At 45.5% G+C, this 21,155-nt stretch overlaps 1 protein-coding gene across 1 annotated transcript in view; it reads left to right on the top strand.

Annotated features, from left to right (window-relative positions):
• Positions 1 to 21,155, top strand: part of LOC115103317 (ephrin type-B receptor 3-like) — a 78,062-nt gene that overhangs the window by 22,525 nt on the left and 34,382 nt on the right. Inside the window, exons 7-10 of the mRNA XM_029624189.2 lie at positions 18,319 to 18,475; positions 19,485 to 19,593; positions 19,883 to 19,935; positions 20,724 to 20,846. Coding sequence (XP_029480049.1) covers positions 18,319 to 18,475; positions 19,485 to 19,593; positions 19,883 to 19,935; positions 20,724 to 20,846 — 442 coding nt within the window. The remainder of the gene's footprint in view (positions 1 to 18,318; positions 18,476 to 19,484; positions 19,594 to 19,882; positions 19,936 to 20,723; positions 20,847 to 21,155) is intronic.

Here is a 21,155-nt window from a genome sequence, read left to right as displayed (position 1 = left end):
AGCTCAGTCACTAGCTGCAGTAACCCATGGGGAGGGGGTCACACTCGGATATTCAGAGAGGGGTATATTATTGTGGCCCTGGTGGCACAAAATCAAAAGTCTGACTGCATGGAGATGCTTGGGAATATGATCAATACGAGGGACCGTGTTGTGGGTGTTTCATGGAAAATCAAATCAAATGTATTTATATAGCCCTTCGTACATTAGCTGATATCTCAAAGTGCTGTACAGAAACCCAGCCTAAAACCCCAAACAGCAAGCAATGCAGGTGTAGAAGCACAAATGTGTACATTTGACCTCCATCATCTAGGACGTGACAATGGTTAATAAAATCTCTCCATTTCTGCCCATTTATTTTTGCACAGTCTTGCCTGCCTTCTCATACAGCTGCAACTGTATATGCGTTCGTAAATCAAGACCTTTCTTGAGTTGGGCTCTGGGATGGTGCAACTGTTGAGAATGTGAGCCTATGGTTGTGTGGAGGGAAAGGGTTAAGAGTGTGTGGGTGTGTATGAGTGTGTGGGTGTGTATGAGTGTGTGGGTGTGTATGAGTGTGTGGGTCTGTATGAGTGTGTGGGTGTGTATGTGTGTGTGGGTGTGTGGGTGTGTATGAGTGTGTGGGTGTGTATGAGTGTGTGGGTGTGTATGAGTGTGTGGGTGTGTATGTGTGTGTGGGTGTGTATGAGTGTGTGGGTGTGTATGAGTGTGTGGGTGTGTATGAGTGTGTGGGTGTGTATGAGTGTGTGGGTCTGTATGAGTGTGTGGGTCTGTATGAGTGTGTGGGTGTGTATGTGTGTGTGGGTGGGTGTGTATGAGTGTGTGGGTGTGTATGAGTGTGTGGGTGTGTATGAGTGTGTGGGTGTGTATGAGTGTGTGGGTCTGTATGTGTGGGTGGGTGTGTATGAGTGTGTGGGTGTGTATGAGTGTGTGGGTCTATATGAGTGTGTGGGTGTGTATGAGTGTGTGGGTGTGTATGAGTGTGTGGGTCTGTATGAGTGTGTATGTGTATGAGTGTGTGGGTCTGTATGAGTGTGTATGTGTGGGTGTGTGTGTGTGTATCCCACAACTGCTGCGAAGGAGTAAAAGATGTTAGGGACAATATAGGATCATTCACAATAATTGTTTACTAATATAATAATTGCTTGCCATAATGTAATTTTGGTAATGGCGAGACTGGTGAGAGGTAAAAATCCTTTGCATGAATTGCCTACACGACTAGAAATATTGATAGCTAATTATGGAAAATAAGAAACAGGATTTTTAAAATATATATATTTTTTGATGGCTATATAAAATACAAATCGAGGTGAGGGCGATGGAAATGCATTTGGCTGTTGATCTACTTCTGTTCTGTAAATGGCACTGTGTGCTCTTTTCGAAGGATGGGTCCCGGTGTCTCCGGGGCTATGGGATCCAGGGGGACGGGGGTGCTCTGCCGGGCATTGGGATGACAACACAACTCGGGATGAGGAGGGCTTTTAGCGGGTGGAATAGTAGGGACCAATTGGAGGTTTACTTAGTAGCAATGCAAATATCATGGTACAGCTATATAGACACTCAATCATCATGTTACTTTTTAATGGTACGTTTATAAACATATATTTTGATAAATTGAATTGAAAGTTGTGTCTCATTATGGTAAGTGGTGAAATAAGTATAGACAATTACAATCGTAATGGCTTAGCAGATAATAAGAAAAGACGATCAGTATTTACCTGGCTAAAAGAGAAGGAATATAATATATTTTGTTTACAGGAAACTCATTCAACAATTTTAGATTAAGTTTTGTGGAAAAAGGACTGGGGGGTGAAATATATTTCTCCCAGGGGGCAAAGAAATTCAAAAGGGGTGATGATATTAATTAACAGTAATTTTTGATCCAAATGTGAAAATTGCCCAAACAGATCATCAAGGTAGATGGATTATTTTAAATATATTAATAAACAGGTATGGCATATTAACCTATATGGTCAAAATAATGATGATCCAAGCTTCTTTGAAAATATATTTAAGAATTTATCAACTCTACAAGCAACACTAGACTATTATTTTGGTGGGAGAGTTTAATATGATCTTAAATACCTCTATGGACTGGAAAGGAAATCACACTACAAACTATCACCCTCAGGCACTTAAGGAAATCATGAATGTCAAGGATATATTGGAATTAGTGGATATATGGAGACTTAAATACGCTGACCTAGTGAGATATACATGGCAGAGGCTTAATCAAGCTAGTTGTCTTGATTACCTTCTAATGTCATTCTCTCTGGCACCAAAAGTTTAAAAAGTGTTGATAAAGGACATAATGTTGTCGGATAATCACATAATTGGCATATATATTACTCTTACAGAATTTCCACGTGGGCGAGGATATTAGAAATTGATCAAATCCTACTAGATGATAAATTGTTTAGAACTAGGACAGAATCGTTTATAACTGCCTTTTTCAGACATATCATAGGTACAACAGATCCCCTTATTGTATGGGACACTTTTAAATGTGCCTTTAGAGGCCATGCAATTCAGTACTCATCTATAAAACAAAAGCAATTTAGATCAAAAGAGTCCATATTAACAAAGGAAATGGAAGGACTAACAGGACAGTCAGATAGCAATAAAAACTGTACCATAGAGGCACAGAATAAGTTAGAGGAAAAACCCAAAAGAAATGGAGGAACTTATTCAAGAAAGATCCAGTGTAATATATTATAAAAAATAAAGTTAACTGGATGGAATATGGGGGAAAATGCACCAAATTATTTTTCAATGTTCAATATAGAAATGCTACCAAAATGTTTTTTTTATTGAAACTTGTTACAAATGATGGAGTCAAGCATGATTCACTGAATGATATTTTGAAAGAGGAGGTAAAGTACTTTAATTAAGAATATGTTTTCGTTTCAGTCTCCTCCATCTCCACTAACTGAATCTAATTGTATGGATTTTTTTCCTAATAATAATGTAAAATTAACATATGTACAGAAAGACTCATGTGAAGGCCAAATTACAGAGGAGGAACTTCTTGATGCAATGAAAGCCTTTAAGAATGGGAAAACTCCAGGGCTGGATGGCATTCCAGTGGAAGTATACAAAACTATTTTTGATATACTCAGAGGACCACTATTCGCAAGTTTTAACGACTCCTATATAAATGGTATCAGTATCAGACACAGAGTATCAGACACGCAATAAGGTCTGATATCATTATTACTGAAACAGGACCCAAGTGGTAAACAGTGGGGCAAAAAAGTATTTAGTCAGCCACCAATTGTGCAAGTTCTCCCACTTAAAAAGATGAGAGAAGCCTGTAATTTTCATCATAGGTACACTTCAACTATGACAGAAAAAATGAGGGGTAAAAATCCAGAAAATCACATTTTAGGATTTTTAATGAATTTATTTGCAAATTATGGTGGATAATAAGTATTTGGTCAATAACAAAAGTTTATCTCAATACTCTGTTATATACCCTTTGTTGGCAATGACAGCGGTCAAATGTTTTCTGTAAGTCTTCACAAGGTTTTCACACACTGTTGCTGGTATTTTGGCCCATTCCTCCATGCAGATCTCCTCTAGACCAGTGATGTTTTGGGGCTGTTGCTGGGCAACACGGACTTTCAACTCCCTCTAAAGATTTTCTAGGGGGTTGAGATCTGGAGACTGGCTAGGCCACTCCAGGACCTTGAAATGCTTATTACGAAGCCACTCCTTTGTTGCCCGGGCGGTGTGTTTGGGATCATTGTCATGCTGAAAGACCCAGCCACGTTTCATCTTCAATGCCCTTGCTGATGGAAGGAGGTTTTCACTCAAAATCTCACGATACATGGCCCCATTCATTCTTTCCTTTACACGGATCAGTCGTCCTTTTCCCTTTGCAGAAAAACAGCCCCAAAGCATGATGTTTCCACCCCCATGCTTCACAGTAGGTATGGTGTTTTTTGGATACAACTCAGCATTCTTTGTCCTCCAAACACGACGAGTTGAGTTTTTACCAAAAAGTTATTTTTTGGTTTCATCTGACCATATGACATTCTCCCAATCTTCTTCTGGTTCATCCAAATGCTCTCTAGCAAACTTCAGACGGGCCTGGACATGTACTGGCTTAAGCAGGGGGACACGTCTGGCACTGCAGGATTTAAGTCCCTGGCGGCGTAGTGTGTTACTGATAGTAGGCTTTGTTACTTTGGTCCCAGCTCTCTACTGGTCATTCACTAGGTCCCCCCGTGTGGTTCTGGGATTTTTGCTCACTGTTCTTGTGATCATTTTGACCCCACAGGGTGAGATCTTGCGTGGAGCCCCAGATCGAGGGAGATTATCAGTGGTCTTGTATGTCTTCCATTTCCTAATAATTGCTCCCACAGTTGATTTCTTCAAACCAAGCTGCTTACCTATTGCAGATTCAGTCTTCCCAGCCTGGTGCAGGTCTACAATTTTGACAGCTCTTTGGTCTTGGCCATAGTGGAGTTTGGAGTGTGACTGTTTAAGGTTGTGGACAGGTGTCTTTTATACTGATAACAAGTTCAAACAGGTGCCATTAATACGGGTAACGAGCGGAGGACAGAAGAGCCTCTTAAAGAAGAAGTTACAGGTCTGTGAGAGCCAGAAATCTTGCTTGTTTGAGGGTGACCAAATACTTATTTTCCACCATAATTTGCAAATAAATTCATAAAAAATCCTATAATGGGATTTTCTGGATTTTTTTTTCTAATTTTGTCTGTCATATTTGAAGTGTACCTATGATGAAAATTACAGGCCTCTCTCATCTTTTTAAGTGGGAGAACTTGCACAATTGGTGGCTGACTAAATACTTTTTGCCCCACTGTATATAAAGATCCAGTCCATTAAAACAATTGGAGACCTCTTACACTTCAGTGTTGTGATGCAAAAATCCTAGCTAAATGCTTGGCGCATAGAATTAAAAAAGAATTGTCAGATATTATTCATCCTAATCGGACAGGTTTTTTACATGGGCGATACATAAGACAAGTACTGGAAACAATAGAATACTATGAAATATCGGGGACATCAGGCCTGGTTTTCATAGCTGATTTTGAAAAGGCTTTTGATAAAGTACGACTAGATACAAATGGCTAGAATGTTTCAATTTTGGGGAATCTCTTATAAAATGGGTTAAAGTTATGTGTACTAACCCTAGGTGTAAAATAGTAAATAATGGGTAGAACTCAGAAAATGTTAAACTATCTAGAGGAGTAAAACAAGGTTGTCCACTATCGGCATATCTATTTATTATTGCCATCGAAATGTTAGCTGTTAAAATTAGATCCAACAATAATATCAAGGGATTAGAAATCCAGGGCTTAAAAACTAAGGTGTCATTGTACGCAATTGATTCATGTTTTCTTTTAAAATCACAATTATAATCTCTCCACGGCCTCATAGAGGATCTAGATACTTTTGCTATCCTCTCTGGATTAAAACCAAATTATGATAAGTGTACTATATTATGTATTGGATCACAAAAAAATGCAAATTTTACATTACTATGTAGTTTACCAACTAAATGGTCTGATGGAGATGTGAACATACTCGGTATACAAATCCCAAAAGAAAGAAATTATCTCACTCCAAAACATTTTTATAGAATATTAGCAAAAATAGATAAGATCTTGCTACCATGGTAAGGAAAATACCTGTCTATTTGTGGAAAAATCACCCTGATTAACTCTTTAGTCACATCACAGTTTACCTATTTGCTTATGGTTTTGCCTACATATAGTGACCTGCTTTTTAAATTATACGAACAAAGAATATTCTATTTTATTTGGAATTGCAAGCCAGACAAAATTAAAAGGGCCTATTTATATAACAATTATGAATTCGGAGGGCAGAAATGATTAAATATTAAAGCATTAGACCTCTCACTAAAGGCATCAGTCATACAAAAGTTATACTTAAATCCAAACTGGTTCTCTAGTAAACTGGTAGGAATGTCTCATCCCATGTTCAAGAATGGCCCTTTTCCCTTTATTCAGATTACAACTGCTCACTTTCGGTTGTTTGAAAAGGAAATTAATCTCCAAAATATCATAATTTTTTTAAGCAAGCCTTAGAACGTTGGTTGCAATTTCAGTTTAATCCACCTGAAAATACAGAACAAATAATACAACAAATATTGTGGTTAAACTCAAGTAAGTAACTAATTGATTAAAAAAACATATTTTTTGGAAGAAATTTAAAAAATACATTTAAAAAAGGTATAATTTTAGTGAATGATATCATAAATAGGACTGGTGGAGTTATGTCACACATGCAGCTAACACAGACATATGGAAATGTCTGCTCTACACAAAATTACAACCAACTATTTGCAGCATTACCACAGAAATGGAAGAGGCAAGTAGAAGGGGGAAAAAGTATGGAACTTGTATGTCGGCCCTGTATTAAAGAACATAAATGGTTAAAGAAAGGTCTGATAAATATAAATATATACCAATTTAATTTAAGGACCAAAAAACTGACTGCGGTGCCATATAAATGACAGACTAGTTGGGAAGAGATTTTCAATGTACTCATTCCATGGCACATGGTTTATCAATTGATACGCAAAACAACGCCGGATTCAAAACTTCAAATTTTTAAATTTAAATTTCTATACAAAATTCTTGCAACCAATAGAATGTTATATATATGGGGGGGATACAATCTTCCCAGCTCTGCAGATTTTAATGTGAGGAAGCATTTATTTTGGTATTTTCCATATGTAGCTCGTTTTTGGTCACATGTCCAGGAATGGCTGAAGAATTGCAACATTTGCCTAGAACTAACGCTGCAGATGGCAATACTGGGTGATTTGAAAAGCCATAGTCAATCAATCAATAATATAATAATTATTTTAGCAATAATGTTTATCTTTCATTTACAATCTGTAGAAGCTATGAGAATATAAAGGTTCAGTACTTTTGTGAAGCATCACAGCACAGCTGAAAAAATATATGGCAAATAGAAATCCAAAATTATGGTGTTGAAAGATAGATGGGAGGGGTTGAATGGAGCTGAAGGGTGGGACTAATAACAAGATAACCAATGTAAAAAATACAGGGTCTGTAAAATGTATATAGGTTCAGAAATGTTGTGAAATAGCACAGTTACAAATAGAAATCAAACTGGATGGACATCAGAAATAGAGGAAGGACTAAAAACAAACTAAATATAACTATTGTAAAATAGATTGTCTGTAAAATGTGTACAGTATGTATAAACTGAAGGTAGAAGCCTAAGTGTTATTGTTTATTAGTTTACTCCACTTGGGGGAAGGATGGTAGGGTTTGTGGGGAATAATAAAGGTATATTCTAAAAAAAAGTATGTATATCTATATAGGTATGTGTATATGTATGCATATGTGTATGTAAGTGTATGTATATGGAGATATATATATATATACCAAAAAAAAGATATGGGAGATTGGAAATGATGCAGACAATTACATTGATGGAAGCAACAATCTTTCCGCAATATTAAGCTGATCCACCTCTTTAAAATGTATTTTTAAAAACAACATACCTCAGGCAGTAAGAAGCTCTCATCCATTTATATGCAGATGATACAGTCTTATACACAGCCCCGGATTTTGTGTTAAACGCTCTACAACAAAGCTTTCTTATGCTTCGAACACACTGACAGCGTCATTGCGCAAAATAGTACACAGCATCATCTGGATGTGGGCAACAAAAGTTCAACATTCACATTCACCAACATTCACCAACGTACTGTCTGCTCCACACAGAACACACTGCAACTGCCTCTGCAACACTATGCTGCAAGGCAAAACACAGTGTTTCATTGGAAATGAATGTCATTCTAGTGTACCAATTCTGGCGTCTGTGTTTTTGAAGCTTTAGAGTCCAACAAGCTTTCTCTGCCCTTAACCTTGTTCTGAACATCTCCAAAACATTGTGGTTTGATAAGAAGAATCCATTTCTCCCCACCCGTGTGATTCATACCTCTGAGGGTTTAGAGCTTGAGGTAGTCACCTCATTCAAGTACTTGGGAGTATGGCTAGACGGTACACTGTCCTTCTCTCAGGACATATCAAAGCTGCAGGCTAAAGTTAAATCTAGACTTGGTTTCCTCTATCGTAATCGCTACTCGTTCACCACAGCTGCCAAACTAACTCGGATTCAGATGACCATCCTACCCATGCTAGATTAGGGAGACTTAATTTATAGATCGGCAGGTAAGGGTGCTCTTGAGTGGCTAGATGTTCTTTACCATTCGGCCATCAGATTTGCCACCAATGCTCCTTATTGGACACATCACTGCACTCTATACTCCTCTGTAAACTGGTCATCTCTGTATACCCGTCGCAAGACCCACTGGTTGATGCTTATTTATAAAAAACCCTTAGGCCTCACTCCCATCCCTATCTGAGATATCTACTGCAGCCCTCATCCTCCACATACAACACCCTTTCTGCCAGTCACATTCTGTTAAAGGTCCCCAAAGTACACACATCCCTGGGTCGCTTCTCTTATAGTTGCAGCGACTGGAACAAGCTGCAAAAACTGGAAAAAAAACGTTTTATCTCCATCTCTTCATTCTAAGACTCAATCACGGACCCTCTTCCTGACAGTTGTGGCTGCTTCGCGTGATGTATTGTTGTCTTTACCTTCTTGCCTTTGTGCTGTTGTCTGTGCCCAATAATGTTTGTACCATGTTTTGTGCTGTTACCATTTTGTGATGCTGCCATGTTGTTGTCATGTGTTGAGATAGGACCCTCACGGGTGTGGAAATGTGTGTGTGTGAGAGATAGGACCCTCATGGGCGTAGAAATGTGTGTGTGTGTGAGAGATAGGGCATGGACATGTGTGTGTGTGTGTGTGTGTGTGTGTGTGTGTGTGTGTGTGTGTGTGTGTGTGTGTGTGTGTGTGTGTGTGTGTGTGTGTGTGTGATAGGACCCTCATGGGTGTGGAAATGTGTGTGTGTGTGAGATAGGACCCTCATGGGCGTGGAAATGTGTGTGTGTGTGAGATAGGACCCTCATGGGTGTGGAAATGTGTGTGTGTGAGATAGGACCCTCATGGGCGTGGAAATGTGTGTGTGTGTGTGAGATAGGACCCTCATGGGCGTGGAAATGTGTGTGTGTGTGTGAGAGATAGGACCCTCATGGGCGTGGAAATGTGTGTGTGTGAGATAGGACCCTCATGGGCGTGGAAGTGTGTGTGTGTGTGTGAGATAGGACCCTCACGGGTGTGGAAATGTGTGTGTGTGTGTGAGATAGGACCCTCATGGGCGTGGAAATGTGTGTGTGTGTGTGTGTGTGTGTGTGTGAGATAGGACCCTCATGGGCGTGGAAATGTGTGTGTGTGTGAGATAGGACCCTCATGGGTGTGGAAATGTGTGTGTGTGTGTGTGTGTGTGTGTGTGTGTGTGAGATAGGACCCTCTTGGGTGTGGAAATGTGTGTGTGTGTGAGATAGGACCCTCATGGGTGTGGAAATGTGTGTGTGTGTGTGTGTGTGTGTGTGAGATAGGACCCTCATGGGTGTGGAAATGTGTGTGTGTGTGTGAGATAGGACCCTCATGGGCGTGGAAATGTGTGTGTGTGTGAGATAGGACCCTCATGGGCGTGGAAATGTGTGTGTGTGTGTGTGTGTGTGTGTGAGATAGGACCCTCATGGGCGTGGAAATGTGTGTGTGTGTGTGTGTGTGTGTGTGTGTGTGTGTGTGTGAGATAGGACCCTCATGGGCGTGGAAATGTGTGTGTGTGTGAGATAGGACCCTCATGGGTGTGGAAATGTGTGTGTGTGAGATAGGACCCTCATGGGCGTGGAAATGTGTGTGTGTGTGTGAGAGATAGGACCCTCATGGGCGTGGAAATGTGTGTGTGTGAGATAGGACCCTCATGGGCGTGGAAGTGTGTGTGTGTGTGTGAGATAGGACCCTCACGGGTGTGGAAATGTGTGTGTGTGTGTGAGATAGGACCCTCATGGGCGTGGAAATGTGTGTGTGTGTGTGTGTGTGTGTGTGAGATAGGACCCTCATGGGCGTGGAAATGTGTGTGTGTGTGAGATAGGACCCTCATGGGTGTGGAAATGTGTGTGTGTGTGTGTGTGTGTGTGTGAGATAGGACCCTCATGGGTGTGGAAATGTGTGTGTGTGTGAGATAGGACCCTCATGGGTGTGGAAATGTGTGTGTGTGTGTGTGTGTGTGAGATAGGACCCTCATGGGTGTGGAAATGTGTGTGTGTGTGTGAGATAGGACCCTCATGGGCGTGGAAATGTGTGTGTGTGTGAGATAGGACCCTCATGGGCGTGGAAATGTGTGTGTGTGTGTGTGTGTGTGTGAGATAGGACCCTCATGGGCGTGGAAATGTGTGTGTGTGTGTGTGTGTGTGTGTGTGAGATAGGACCCTCATGGGCGTGGAAATGTGTGTGTGTGTGAGATAGGACCCTCATGGGTGTGGAAATGTGTGTGTGTGTGAGATAGGACCCTCATGGGCGTGGAAATGTGTGTGTGTGTGTGAGATAGGACCCTCATGGGCGTGGAAATGTGTGTGTGTGTGTGAGAGATAGGACCCTCATGGGCGTGGAAATGTGTGTGTGTGTGTGTGTGTGAGATAGGACCCTCATGGGCGTGGAAATGTGTGTGTGTGTGTGTGTGTGTGTGTGTGTGTGAGATAGGACCCTCATGGGCGTGGAAATGTGTGTGTGTGTGTGTGTGTGTGTGTGTGTGTGTGTGTGTGTGTGTGTGTGTGTGTGTGTAAGATAGGACCCTCATGGGTGTGGAAATGTGTGTGTGTGTGAGATAGGACCCTCATGGGCGTGGAAATGTGTGTGTGTGTGAGATAGGACCCTCATGGGTGTGGAAATGTGTGTGTGTGTGTGTGTGTGTGTGTGTGTGTGTGTGTGTGTGTGTGTGTGTGTGTGTGAGATAGGACCCTCATGGGCGTGGAAATGTGTGTGTGTGTGTGAGATAGGACCCTCATGGGCGTGGAAATGTGTGTGTGTGTGTGAGAGATAGGACCCTCATGGGCGTGGAAATGTGTGTGTGTGAGATAGGACCCTCATGGCGTGGAAGTGTGTGTGTGTGTGAGATAGGACCCTCATGGGTGTGGAAATGTGTGTGTGTGTGTGTGAGATAGGACCCTCATGGGCGTGGAAATGTGTGTGTGTGTGTGTGTGTGTGAGATAGGACCCTCATGGGTGTGGAAATGTGTGTGTGTGTGAGATAGGACCCTCATGGGTGTGGAAATGTGTGTGTGTGTGTGTGTGTGTGTGTGAGATAGGACCCTCATGGGTGTGGAAATGTGTGTGTGTGTGTGAGATAGGACCCTCATGGGCGTGGACATGTGTGTGTGTGTGTGAGATAGGACCCTCATGGGCGTGGAAATGTGTGTGTGTGTGTGTGTGTGTGTGTGTGAGATAGGACCCTCATGGGCGTGGAAATGTGTGTGTGTGTGTGTGTGTGTGTGTGTGTGTGTGTGTGTGTGTGTGTGTGTGTGTGTGAGATAGGGCCCTCATGGGCGTGGAAATGTGTGTGTGTGTGTGTGTGTGTGAGATAGGACCCTCATGGGCGTGGAAATGTGTGTGTGTGTGTGTGTGTGAGATAGGACCCTCATGGGCGTGGAAGTGTGTGTGTGTGTGTGTGTGTGAGATAGGACCCTCATGGGCGTGGAAATGTGCGTGTGTGTGTGAGATAGGACCCTCATGGGCGTGGAAATGTGTGTGTGTGAGATAGGACCCGCTCGGCTGCCCGAACAGGGCTCCGGGCAGCCGAGCGGAAATGGAGGAAAACTCGCCTCCCTGCGGACCTGGCATCCTTTCACTCCCTCCTCTCTACATTTTCCTCTTCTGTCTCTGCTGCTAAAGCCACTTTCTACCACTCTAAATTCCAAGCATCTGCCTCTAACCCTAGAAAGCTCTTTGCCACCTTCTCCTCCCTCCTGAATCCTCCTCCCCCTCCCCCTCCTCCCTCTCTGCAGATGACTTCGTCAACCATTTTGAAAAGAAGGTCGACGACATCCGATCCTCGTTTGCTAAGTCAAACGACACCGCTGGTTCTGCTCACACTGCCCTACCCTGTGCTCTGACCTCTTTCTCCCCTCTCTCTCCAGATGAAATCTCGCGTCTTGTGACGGCCGGCCGCCCAACAACCTGCCCGCTTGACCCTATCCCCTCCTCTCTTCTCCAGACCATTTCCAGAGACCTTCTCCCTTACCTCACCTCGCTCATCAACTCATCCCTGACCGCTGGCTACGTCCCTTCCGTCTTCAAGAGAGCGAGAGTTGCACCCCTTCTGAAAAAAACCTACACTCGATCCCTCCGATGTCAACAACTACAGACCAGTATCCCTTCTTTCTTTTCTCTCCAAAACTCTTGAACGTGCCGTCCTTGGCCAGCTCTCCCGCTATCTCTCTCAGAATGACATTCTTGATCCAAATCAGTCAGGTTTCAAGACTAGTCATTCAACTGAGACTGCTCTTCTCTGTATCACGGAGGCGCTCCGCACTGCTAAAGCTAACTCTCTCTCTTCTGCTCTCATCCTTCTAGACCTATCGGCTGCCTTCGATACTGTGAACCATCAGATCCTCCTCTCCACCCTCTCCGAGTTGGGCATCTCCGGCGCGGCCCACGCTTGGATTGCGTCCTACCTGACAGGTCGCTCCTACCAGGTGGCGTGGCGAGAATCTGTCTCCTCACCACGTGCTCTCACCACTGGTGTCCCCCAGGGCTCTGTTCTAGGCCCTCTCCTATTCTCGCTATACACCAAGTCACTTGGCTCTGTCATAACCTCACATGGTCTCTCCTATCATTGCTATGCAGACGACACACAATTAATCTTCTCCTTTCCCCCTTCTGATGACCAGGTGGCGAATCGCATCTCTGCATGTCTGGCAGACATATCAGTGTGGATGACGGATCACCACCTCAAGCTGAACCTCGGCAAGACGGAGCTGCTCTTCCTCCCGGGGAAGGACTGTCCGTTCCATGATCTCGCCATCACGGTTGACAACTCCATTGTGTCCTCCTCCCAGAGCGCTAAGAACCTTGGCGTGATCCTGGACAACACCCTGTCGTTCTCAAATAACATCAAGGCGGTGGCCCGTTCCTGTAGGTTCATGCTCTACAACATCCGCAGAGTACGACCCTGCCTCACACAGGAAGCGGCGCAGGTCCTAATCCAGGCACTTGTCATCTCCCGTCTGGATTACTGCAACTCGCTGTTGGCTGGGCTCCCTGTCTGTGCCATTAAACCCCTACAACTCATCCAGAACGCCGCAGCCCGTCTGGTGTTCAACCTTCCCAAGTTCTCTCACGTCACCCCGCTCCTCCGCTCTCTCCACTGGCTTCCAGTTGAAGCTCGCATCCGCTACAAGACCATGGTGCTTGCCTACGGAGCTGTGAGGGGAACGGCACCTCAGTACCTCCAGGCTCTGATCAGGCCCTACACCCAAACAAGGGCACTGCGTTCATCCACCTCTGGCCTGCTCGCCTCCCTACCACTGAGGAAGTACAGTTCCCGCGCAGCCCAGTCAAAACTGTTCGCTGCTCTGGCCCCCCAATGGTGGAACAAACTCCCTCACGACGCCAGGACAGCGGAGTCAATCACCACCTTCCGGAGACACCTGAAACCCCACCTCTTTCAGGAATACCTAGGATAGGATAAAGTAATCCTTCTCACCCCCCCTTAAAAGATTTAGATGCACTATTGTAAAGTGGCTGTTCCACTGGATGTCTTAAGGTGAACGCACCAATTTGTAAGTCGCTCTGGATAAGAGCGTCTGCTAAATTACTTAAATGTAAATGTAAATGTCATGGGCGTGGAAATGTGTGTGTGTGTGTGTGTGTGTGTGTGTGTGTGTGTGTGTGAGATAGGACCCTCATGGGTGTGGAAATGTGTGTGTGTGTGAGATAGGACCCTCATGGGTGTGGAAATGTGTGTGTGTGTGTGTGTGTGTGTGTGAGATAGGACCCTCATGGGTGTGGAAATGTGTGTGTGTGTGTGAGATAGGACCCTCATGGGCGTGGACATGTGTGTGTGTGTGTGAGATAGGACCCTCATGGGCGTGGAAATGTGTGTGTGTGTGTGTGTGTGTGTGTGAGATAGGACCCTCATGGGCGTGGAAATGTGTGTGTGTGTGTGTGTGTGTGTGTGTGTGTGTGTGTGTGTGTGAGATAGGGCCCTCATGGGCGTGGAAATGTGTGTGTGTGTGTGTGTGTGTGAGATAGGACCCTCATGGGCGTGGAAATGTGTGTGTGTGTGTGTGTGTGAGATAGGACCCTCATGGGCGTGGAAGTGTGTGTGTGTGTGTGTGTGTGAGATAGGACCCTCATGGGCGTGGAAATGTGCGTGTGTGTGTGAGATAGGACCCTCATGGGCGTGGAAATGTGTGTGTGTGTGAGATAGGACCCGCTCGGCTGCCCGAACAGGGCTCCGGGCAGCCGAGCGGAAATGGAGGAAAACTCGCCTCCCTGCGGACCTGGCATCCTTTCACTCCCTCCTCTCTACATTTTCCTCTTCTGTCTCTGCTGCTAAAGCCACTTTCTACCACTCTAAATTCCAAGCATCTGCCTCTAACCCTAGAAAGCTCTTTGCCACCTTCTCCTCCCTCCTGAATCCTCCTCCCCCCCTCCTCCCTCTCTGCAGATGACTTCGTCAACCATTTTGAAAAGAAGGTCGACGACATCCGATCCTCGTTTGCTAAGTCAAACGACACCGCTGGTTCTGCTCACACTGCCCTACCCTGTGCTCTGACCTCTTTCTCCCCTCTCTCTCCAGATGAAATCTCGCGTCTTGTGACGGCCGGCCGCCCAACAACCTGCCCGCTTGACCCTATCCCCTCCTCTCTTCTCCAGACCATTTCCAGAGACCTTCTCCCTTACCTCACCTCGCTCATCAACTCATCCCTGACCGCTGGCTACGTCCCTTCCGTCTTCAAGAGAGCGAGAGTTGCACCCCTTCTGAAAAAACCTACACTCGATCCCTCCGATGTCAACAACTACAGACCAGTATCCCTTCTTTCTTTTCTCTCCAAAACTCTTGAACGTGCCGTCCTTGGCCAGCTCTCCCGCTATCTCTCTCAGAATGACATTCTTGATCCAAATCAGTCAGGTTTCAAGACTAGTCATTCAACTGAGACTGCTCTTCTCTGTATCACGGAGGCGCTCCGCACTGCTAAAGCTAACTCTCTCTCTTCTGCTCTCATCCTTCTAGACCTATCGGCTGCCTTCGATACTGTGAACCATCAGATCCTCCTCTCCACCCTCTCCGAGTTGGGCATCTCCGGCGCGGCCCACGCTTGGATTGCGTCCTACCTGACAGGTCGCTCCTACCAGGTGGCGTGGCGAGAATCTGTCTCCTCACCACGTGCTCTCACCACTGGTGTCCCCCAGGGCTCTGTTCTAGGCCCTCTCCTATTCTCGCTATACACCAAGTCACTTGGCTCTGTCATAACCTCACATGGTCTCTCCTATCATTGCTATGCAGACGACACACAATTAATCTTCTCCTTTCCCCCTTCTGATGACCAGGTGGCGAATCGCATCTCTGCATGTCTGGCAGACATATCAGTGTGGATGACGGATCACCACCTCAAGCTGAACCTCGGCAAGACGGAGCTGCTCTTCCTCCCGGGGAAGGACTGTCCGTTCCATGATCTCGCCATCACGGTTGACAACTCCATTGTGTCCTCCTCCCAGAGCGCTAAGAACCTTGGCGTGATCCTGGACAACACCCTGTCGTTCTCAAATAACATCAAGGCGGTGGCCCGTTCCTGTAGGTTCATGCTCTACAACATCCGCAGAGTACGACCCTGCCTCACACAGGAAGCGGCGCAGGTCCTAATCCAGGCACTTGTCATCTCCCGTCTGGATTACTGCAACTCGCTGTTGGCTGGGCTCCCTGTCTGTGCCATTAAACCCCTACAACTCATCCAGAACGCCGCAGCCCGTCTGGTGTTCAACCTTCCCAAGTTCTCTCACGTCACCCCGCTCCTCCGCTCTCTCCACTGGCTTCCAGTTGAAGCTCGCATCCGCTACAAGACCATGGTGCTTGCCTACGGAGCTGTGAGGGGAACGGCACCTCAGTACCTCCAGGCTCTGATCAGGCCCTACACCCAAACAAGGGCACTGCGTTCATCCACCTCTGGCCTGCTCGCCTCCCTACCACTGAGGAAGTACAGTTCCCGCGCAGCCCAGTCAAAACTGTTCGCTGCTCTGGCCCCCCAATGGTGGAACAAACTCCCTCACGACGCCAGGACAGCGGAGTCAATCACCACCTTCCGGAGACACCTGAAACCCCACCTCTTTCAGGAATACCTAGGATAGGATAAAGTAATCCTTCTCACCCCCCTTAAAAGATTTAGATGCACTATTGTAAAGTGGCTGTTCCACTGGATGTCTTAAGGTGAACGCACCAATTTGTAAGTCGCTCTGGATAAGAGCGTCTGCTAAATGACTTAAATGTAAATGTAAATGTCATGGGCGTGGAAATGTGTGTGTGTGTGTGTGTGTGTGTGTGTGTGTGTGTGTGTGTGTGTGAGATAGGGCCCTCATGGGCGTGGAAATGTGTGTGTGTGTGTGAGATAGGACCCTCATGGGCGTGGAAATGTGTGTGTGTGTGTGTGTGTGTGAGATAGGACCCTCATGGGCGTGGAAATGTGTGTGTGTGTGTGTGAGATAGGACCCTCATGGGCGTGGAAATGTGTGTGTGTGTGTGTGTGTGAGATAGGACCCTCATGGGCGTGGAAGTGTGTGTGTGTGTGTGTGTGTGTGTGAGATAGGACCCTCATGGGCGTGGAAATGTGTGTGTGTGTGTGAGATAGGACCCTCATGGGCGTGGAAATGTGTGTGTGTGTGAGATAGGACCCTCATGGGCGTGGAAATGTGTGTGTGTGAGAGATAGGACCCTCATGGGCGTGGAAATGTGTGTGTGTGTGAGATAGGACAAGTTTTGTTGTTGTTGTTGTTGTATTTAACTAGGCAAGTCTGTTAAGAACAAATTATTATTTACAATGACTGCCTATCCCGGCCAAACCCGAGCCAATTGTGCGCTGCCCTATGGGACTCCCAATCACGGCCAGATGTGATACAGCCTGGATTCAAACCAGGGACTGTAGTAACCCTCTTGCCTTAAATCAAATCAAATTTATTTATATAGCCCTTCGTACATCAGCTGATATCTCAAAGTGCTGTACAGAAACCCAACCTAAAACCCCAAACAGCAAGCAATGCAGGTGTAGAAGCACGGTGGCTAGGAAAAACTCCCTAGAAAGGCCAAAACCTAGGAAGAAACCTAGAGAGGAACCAGGCTATGTGGGGTGGCCAGTCCTCTTCTGGCTGTGCCAGGTGGAGATTATAACAGAACATGGCCAAGATGTTCAAATGTTCATAAATGACCAGCATGGTCCAATAATAATAAGGCAGAACAGTTGAAACTGGAGCAGCAGCACGGCCAGGTGGACTGGGGACAGCAAGGAGTCATCATGTCAGGTAGTCCTGAGGCATGGTCCTAGGGCTCAGGTCCTCCGAGAGAGAGAAAGAAAGAGAGAAAGAGAGAATTAGAGAGAGCACACTTAAATTCACACAGGACACCGAATAGGACAGGAGAAGTACTCCAGATATAACAAACTGACCCCTTAGACCGCTGCGCGACTCGGGAGCCCTATCGTAAGTCGTTTCCTGACAGGGAATTTGCAACTGGCCAGGTCGCAGTTGCAAATGAGAACTTGTTCTCAACTAGCCTACCTGGTTAAATAAAGGTGAAATAAATAAAAAAAAATTAAAAAAGGGAATTGAACCCGGGCCATGGCGGTGAGAGTGCCGAATCGTAATCGCTAGACAACGCAACCATGCCCTACTATAATCAGATGGTCTTCAGGGTGGGCCCCTGTGGCCCCCCTTCCAGCAGTGTCTTCTCTCTTCATCTGTTGCCCTTATCTCAAGTTGAGTTCCACATCCCTCATGTTCCTGGTTCCACAGGAACTGGCCTGCCCTATCAGGAACTGAAACTAGACTGTTTCTCTTTTCCACAATAACTTTCTGCATTTCCCCTTTTCTCAGTCAGTAACTTCCCACATACCAAGTTCCTCTTGACATTTCCTTGACCCCTAATATATACATTCCTTATACATATAAAGTAATCAGTAAGTTGTAGTATGGTAACATGAATAAGTATATTTCCAGCTAGAATCCAACAAGTCTAATTCAGGGGAGCCTGTTTTTTCCGCCAGAATTTCTGGGGACCCCCGACTTTGAATACCACTGGTCTAAGCTGTGTTCCTGTAAAAGCATGTGACAACTGCTGATATTAAAAGGGCTTCATAAATACATGTGATTGATTGATGTGTTCCACAGGGCCAGGCCATGTCTCACACGGTGACAGCCCAGCACAGCTCAGTCCGTGTGGAGGGATTGCGGGCTGCCACTCCCTACGTGGTCCAGGTCCGGGCTCGCACCGTGGCTGGCTATGGCCGCTACAGCATCCCTAAGGACTTCAGCACCTCAACACACAGTAAGTCATTTCATTTCTCCTCCTCCTCCTCCTCCTCCTCCTCCTCCTCCTCCTCCGCCTCCTTCGCTACTTCATTGTCACACTCTTTCTCTCTGCGTTCTGTGTCTGTCTCTCGTTCTCTCTCTTTCCCTCTCTCTCCTCCTTCTCCTCCTCCTCCTGCGTTCTGTGTCTGTCTCTCGTTCTCTCTCTTTCCCTCTCTCTCCTCCTTCTCCGCCTTCACTACTTTGTCTTTCCCTCTCTCTCCTCCTCCTCCTCCTCCTTCTCCTCCTCCTCCTCCTCCGCCTCCTTCGCTACTTCATTGTCACACTCTTTCTCTCTGCGTTCTGTGTCTGTCTCTCGTTCTCTCTCTTTCCCTCTCTCTCCTCCTCCTCCTCCTCCTCCTCCTCCTCCTCCTCCTTCTCCGCCTTCACTACTTTGTATTTCCTTCTCTTTCTCTGTCTCTCTCCCTTCCCTTCTGTCCCATCACTATTTATCATTGTCCTTCACCATTGATAATGCCTCATCTTTTTATTCACCAGTGTTTTAGAGATTTTCTATGTTATCTTTAATCAGTACAATCCATCCAAGCAGTGAAAGAACTCCGAACAAGCTATTTCAAGGAGCTGTGCTTTTTTTTACGGGCCCTTCCCAGCAATGCAGAATAAAATGTAAAGCAAAAAAGTGAAAAATAATAACACAAGGAATAAATACACGACGAGGCGATATACACAGGGTCGCATATCATGGTAGCAGATGAATGCAAGGTGAATACAAATAACATTGAAGTCAAATTAATATTAGAATATTGTTTTGTTTTTACTATGCATTGTTTTTCATAATGACATGTATTTATTGTGAAAAAAATATATAGATATATATATATACATGTAAACACAGATTGGAATACAATACCCATTATTTGTTTTGCCATGAATCTGCCTCCATATTTCGCTAGCTGTTTCTTTAAGAAGTTCTTCAGTGACATTCCAGGTGTTTATTCTTTGATTATTATTTCTTCGGTGACCTTTAGGTGACCCTATGAAGTCAGTGCAGGACCAGCTGCCTCTCATAGTGGGCTCAGCGTCCGCCGGTCTTGTGGTCATCGTCGCCCTTGTGGTCATTGCCATAGTTTGCTCTCGGTAAGTCTTTGACTTTTATGTATATTTATCTAACAGGCCTTTTTGGTCATTGTTTTGACATTTTTGGTCATTGTTTGGTATCTTGGTTCCTTGAATCCTGAAAAGGCCCTTAGAAAGGCTTTAGCCACCCTGAGCATTGTTCCATTCTTCCAATCCCGACTGTCTGCAGACAATCTACTATCTTCTGCTTGTTATTTGAAAGCAGCCTGTGTATCTACTGTGGAGTGCCTGCCAAGACAGAGGATGGATGATGTGAATGAGATTGTGCGTGTGTGGTCCTTGTTTGTAGGAAACAACGCAGCGGTTCGGAGCTGGAGTACACAGAGAAACTGCAGCAGTATGGTGAGTACTGAGGGGAAGGTGTGTGTCTGTTGGGGGAGGGGGTTGTGTGTGTGTGTGCGTGTGTGTGTGTGTGTGTGTGTGTGTGTGTGTGTGTGTTGGGGAGGGGTTGTGTGTGTGTGTGTGTGTATGTGTGTGTCTGTTGGGGAGGTGGTTGTGTGTGTGTGTGTTGGGGGAGGGGGTTGTGTGTGTGTGTGTGTGTGTGTGTGTGTGTGTGTGTGTGTTGGGGGAGGGGTTTGTGTGCATGTTGGGGGAGAGAGGTGTGTGTGTGTGTGTGTGTGTGTGTGTGTGTGTGTGTTGGGGGAGGGGGTTGTGTGTATGTGTGTTGGGGGAGGGGGTTGTGTGTGTGTGTGTTGGTGGAGGGGTTTGTGTGCGTGCGTGCATGTTGTGAGTGCAGACTTGGAGAGCTACGCCTTTCTGTGGTCCTTTGTTCAAACCAGGACAGTAAACCACCTGATTTAATCAATTATCCAATCACCTAACCAAAGCAGGAAACTGCATTTGCTCAATGAAACCATGATTATCTAGATCAGATGGTTTATGAAACCCCAAAGTGCAGCAGACTCCCTGGCTTTTCAGCTTTTCAAGACTCAAAGAGCTGCGTGATAGATATGTCCAACTGCTGTTCATGCATCAAATGTGATTCCATTTCCATTCATAACTGTATTAGTTAATAATTATGCATTGGAACACAACAACAACAAACTGCCAGTGTCATGAACATCTGATGAATGTCTGATGAATGTGTATATTCAAGAACATCTGATGCATCCCTCCCTTCATCTCTGTAGTTTCTCCCGGGGTGAAGGTGTACATTGATCCGTTCACTTACGAGGACCCCAATGAGGCAGTCCATGAGTTTGCCAAGGAGATTGACATCTCGTGTGTGAAGATTGAGGAGGTCATTGGTGCAGGTAACCAACATAGCTAGGTGTTGAAGTGCGGTGTTCAGAGGGCAGGGTTTTGGGAGGGAGTGGATTTTGTGTTTGGTGGTAGGGGGGGGGGGGTATTTGTGAAAATGGAGAGATGTTTTGGGACAGCTGTGTGTTTAGGGGAGTGGGTGATGTTGGGGTGGGTTGTTGGTTGAACAAGATGTGTGTTGGGTGGAAAGGGGCAAAAGGGTTGTTGGGGGAGGTGTGGAGAGGAGGTGTGGGGGTGTGGAGAGTAGGTGTGGGGATGTGTAGGGGAGGTGTGGTGTGGAGAGGAGGTGTGGTGTGGAGAGT

This window comes from Oncorhynchus nerka, linkage group LG20, assembly GCF_034236695.1.
Source record: "Oncorhynchus nerka isolate Pitt River linkage group LG20, Oner_Uvic_2.0, whole genome shotgun sequence".
NCBI lineage: Eukaryota > Metazoa > Chordata > Actinopteri > Salmoniformes > Salmonidae > Oncorhynchus > Oncorhynchus nerka.
The sequence above is the reverse complement of the archived record's forward strand: the minus strand, read 5'-3'. Positions and strand labels throughout refer to the sequence as shown.